We start from the raw sequence: 3,379 nt of genomic DNA, 5'->3' as shown, positions 1-3,379 counted from the left end.
AATTTTAGATCCTCTCACATTATATGAAATAAATTAACACAAGAGGTAATTGTAGCTTTTAATTAGCAAAACGTTTTCTCTTACAAACATCAATAATCATGCGAAACATTTTCTCGTACAAACATCAATAATCATGCGACTTTTATACAGTTAAGTTTTTTTTATGGGTGGGAAAGGTCAAATTTGCCTCTGTAATATTGGAAATTGGGTTAGTTTGTCCTATGTTGGTCTAATGGTACTCGGTGTAAAGAAATAGTTTTGATATCCCGGTCAAATTGAAGTAAATTTAGACCTTTTAATTCAAAAAATCGAACACACAAAGGATATAAGAAAAGATTTACTAACCGCAAAATTATAAATCACTTAAAAGAATAACGGAAGCAAGAGTGAACGATTTCAAACAATAGATGAACAAATTTGAACACTCTCCTCCTTTTATTGTATTGTTCTATTTATCATAGCTTTGTTTGTTATTATCATAAGATATGAGGATTGGACAAACAACGCGTAAAGGTAACTTCTATCTTCCAACATGCTACAGAAATGCAAGAATTACAGAATACAACTAAATCTGGAAATGTATCATACATACTATAAGCCCAATTCCTATAAGAATGTACATTCCCCTATATATTTCCTGTGTACAGTATTGACTACGTAAAGTCACAAAAAACAGAACCAAGGGTTATTTCTGTTTTGCAATCGCCCCCAAAAGAATGAATACACTCTGCCTCTACGGTTCTCCATCCTCTTCTTGGAATTCAGTGTCACAACTCAGTAGACAATATGCTAAGAATTCCACATCTTCTGTATATATACCCACTACTGGCATACATATTTCACCCTTCTCCAAATCTCTTGCTATGTGATAATTACAATCTTTTTTACTTTTCAATGTCGTCTACGGCCTGAACCCCAGATTTAATGTTTGGTTTGGACCCTGAATTCCAAACTGGTCGACAGTGTTCGTATAGGTTTGAGAAAATCCATTTATATTCTGTTGGAAGAATCCTGATTTATCAACCCCTTGATTTCTGATTCCGCTTTCAACTTCTTCATCCAGATTAATTCTTTCTACCTTGGTGTTACCTCGAAAATTCGTAGGCTGGACATACCCATCATTTAGAAAATTCATATAGTTGTTGTTGTTGTGGTTGTGTATGTTGTTGTTAACATGCCCCTGAGCTTGAGGTTGAATGCCTGGAGCTTGATTTGCGGGGCCCAATTCTGGCATTGGTTTGAGCCCCGCAAGGATTGCCCAATCAAAGTTTGCAGAATCCAGGCGTTCAAGATTAAACTTTTCACCTTGTTGGAAGTTCTTGAGCGAGTTCAATCTCGACAAGTTAGAAAACTTGTGATCCATCTCAGGTAACGATTCGAGCATATCATCGAATTGGGACGATGATGAAGTTGAAGAACCATGGCTGTGTTCTTTGCTGTTCAAACCGGACATATGAGGCTTTTGTCCACTTGAATTCTTCTTATAAATTCGACAGAGCACCCATTCATCTAGCTGAAATATACATACCAAAAACTCATTAACAAATGCCTAAAGATATTTGACAAAAAAAATGATATATAGTTGCACTTTTGGTCCTCCAATTATTTGTAAATTCTAATTTTGACCCTTGCGATATTTGAATAAGCATATTGGACCTTCAACTAACAAAACACATATCTTCCATCCTTTTATAGGGAAATTGTGTTATATTTAGACTACTCTTAGAACCATATTACCTTTAAAACATCAGGCTTTATTCTTTTTAGTTCGCACCAAAAAATATTTACACTTAATCCGAAAAAGTGTATAATTTTTGTATATAACTTACAGAATATATATATATATATATATATATATATATATATATTCAGCTATTATTTTGAGAGTGTCATTTTCCCTTAAAACATAGGGTAATAGTACATTCTATCATAATACATGGGTAATTAACTTGTTTAAGCGCACAATCCAATACTCAAAGGTCTAAAGGCACAAATTTCTTTTTATTATTCAAAAAAAAGGGATATGTGAATTTACCTTTGTACTTCCATTTTTCCTTGAAGGTTCAAAGAGTCTATATTCATGCATAATCCAATTGGTCTTGGTTCCTTTTGGTGCTTTACCCACATAAAAAACAAGTGCTTTCTTAATTCCAACTTTTCTTCCTTGTGATGTTATGATCTTATCAGTTCCTGTTGCTTTCCAATAACCAGTACCAGCTACTCTATTTGGTCGAGATCCATTTGGATATTTCCTATCTCTTGGACTAAAAAAATACCATTCTTTCTCACCAAAAAGTGCCTTACCTGTACAATTTAATAAGAATCATCAATTAACAATTATTGAGTAATACTAAAAAAAAAAAAAAAAAAAATTCTTACCCCTCTATCCCATTCTGTGAATTTCTAGTCCATCTAACTTCTTATTTCATATTTCATTCCTTAATTTTATATTCTATCGACACACTAATATTATAATATATTTAAGATCATAATCTTTAAGAGTCTATCCTTCTTTTGTTAAATTTCATTTTAATTAATTAAACATGGTCGCTGAAACAATAAAGTTATTTTCATGTGATCTATAGATACGGGTCCGAGCAGTAAAAGTAATTACTAATGCTTGCATTAAAATAAGTTTGTTTAATCATTACTAATGATTGCGTTAAAGTAAGTTGTAAGTTGTCTATATCGCACCCTGTATAGACCCCACACCTGGATCCTGCTTGAACACATGATACTTTATATACCGAACTGAATATGGGATGCCTTGTACATCGGATTAAAGGCGAGACCAAAATATCCTTTAAACATGTTCATTGAAATAGAGGAAATAGGATTGGGAACTTACTTGGAAGAACCCAAGGGTCGAATTTGTACAAATCAATATCTCCAATGATTTGCATAGAGAAATCATGGCCTGCAACTTTCTTGCATAAATATTGAACTAAAAGCTCTTCATCAGTAGGATAAAAACGAAACCCTGGTGGCAAACTTAATTGCAAAAGAGGATCTTTTTCTTGAACACCCATCTTCAAAATTTAGATTTTTCTTTTTTAGTAAAAAAAATTAAGAAGCTCAGAGAATAACAGACGAAATTAATTAAAATGGGGAGAAGTAATAAAACTAATTCTCTAAACTTCTTTTTCTTTTGAGAATGGGAAATGTGAGGGATTTATATATGGACGAAAGTAGAATATAGATAAGTACGGTTGTCCTTTTCTAAGGACCCCAATAAAGTATTGACAGTTCCAAAATGTGACACGTAGAGAAAGTTAGGCATTTAGCAGCCGACCTTATCTAAGCAGTAAAGACTTAGAGCAAATGCATGAACCCAAGCAAAAGAGTTAAAAAAAAAAAATATCTCAACAAGTCATTGAGG

At 33.0% G+C, this 3,379-nt stretch overlaps 1 protein-coding gene across 1 annotated transcript; it reads right to left on the bottom strand.

Moving 5' to 3' along the window:
- On the bottom strand, positions 409–3,162 carry LOC109228995 (NAC domain-containing protein 72-like). The gene is made up of 3 exons (XM_019394286.1): positions 2,849–3,162; positions 2,036–2,304; positions 409–1,513 (listed from the first exon to the last, which is right to left on the bottom strand). The coding sequence occupies exons 1-3, from the start codon at positions 3,027–3,029 to the stop codon at positions 902–904; spliced, it is 1,062 nt and encodes a 353-aa protein (XP_019249831.1). The 5' UTR covers positions 3,030–3,162; the 3' UTR covers positions 409–901.

This window comes from Nicotiana attenuata, chromosome 7 (genome assembly GCF_001879085.1).
Source record: "Nicotiana attenuata strain UT chromosome 7, NIATTr2, whole genome shotgun sequence".
In the NCBI taxonomy this organism is placed as follows: Eukaryota; Viridiplantae; Streptophyta; class Magnoliopsida; order Solanales; family Solanaceae; genus Nicotiana; species Nicotiana attenuata.
Note: the sequence above shows the minus strand (reverse complement) of the source record. Positions and strands in the feature narration are given on the sequence as shown.

Coding starts and splice junctions, on each gene's coding strand:
- LOC109228995 (XM_019394286.1), bottom strand. CDS start 3,029: ATGGGTGTTCAAGAAAAAGATCCTCTTTTGCAATTAAGTTTGCCACCA. Junction 2,305..2,848: donor CGACCCTTGGGTTCTTCCAA/GTAAGTTCCCAA, acceptor TAAATTGTACAG/GTAAGGCACTTTTTGGTGAG. Junction 1,514..2,035: donor GGAAAAATGGAAGTACAAAG/GTAAATTCACAT, acceptor TGTATATTTCAG/CTAGATGAATGGGTGCTCTG.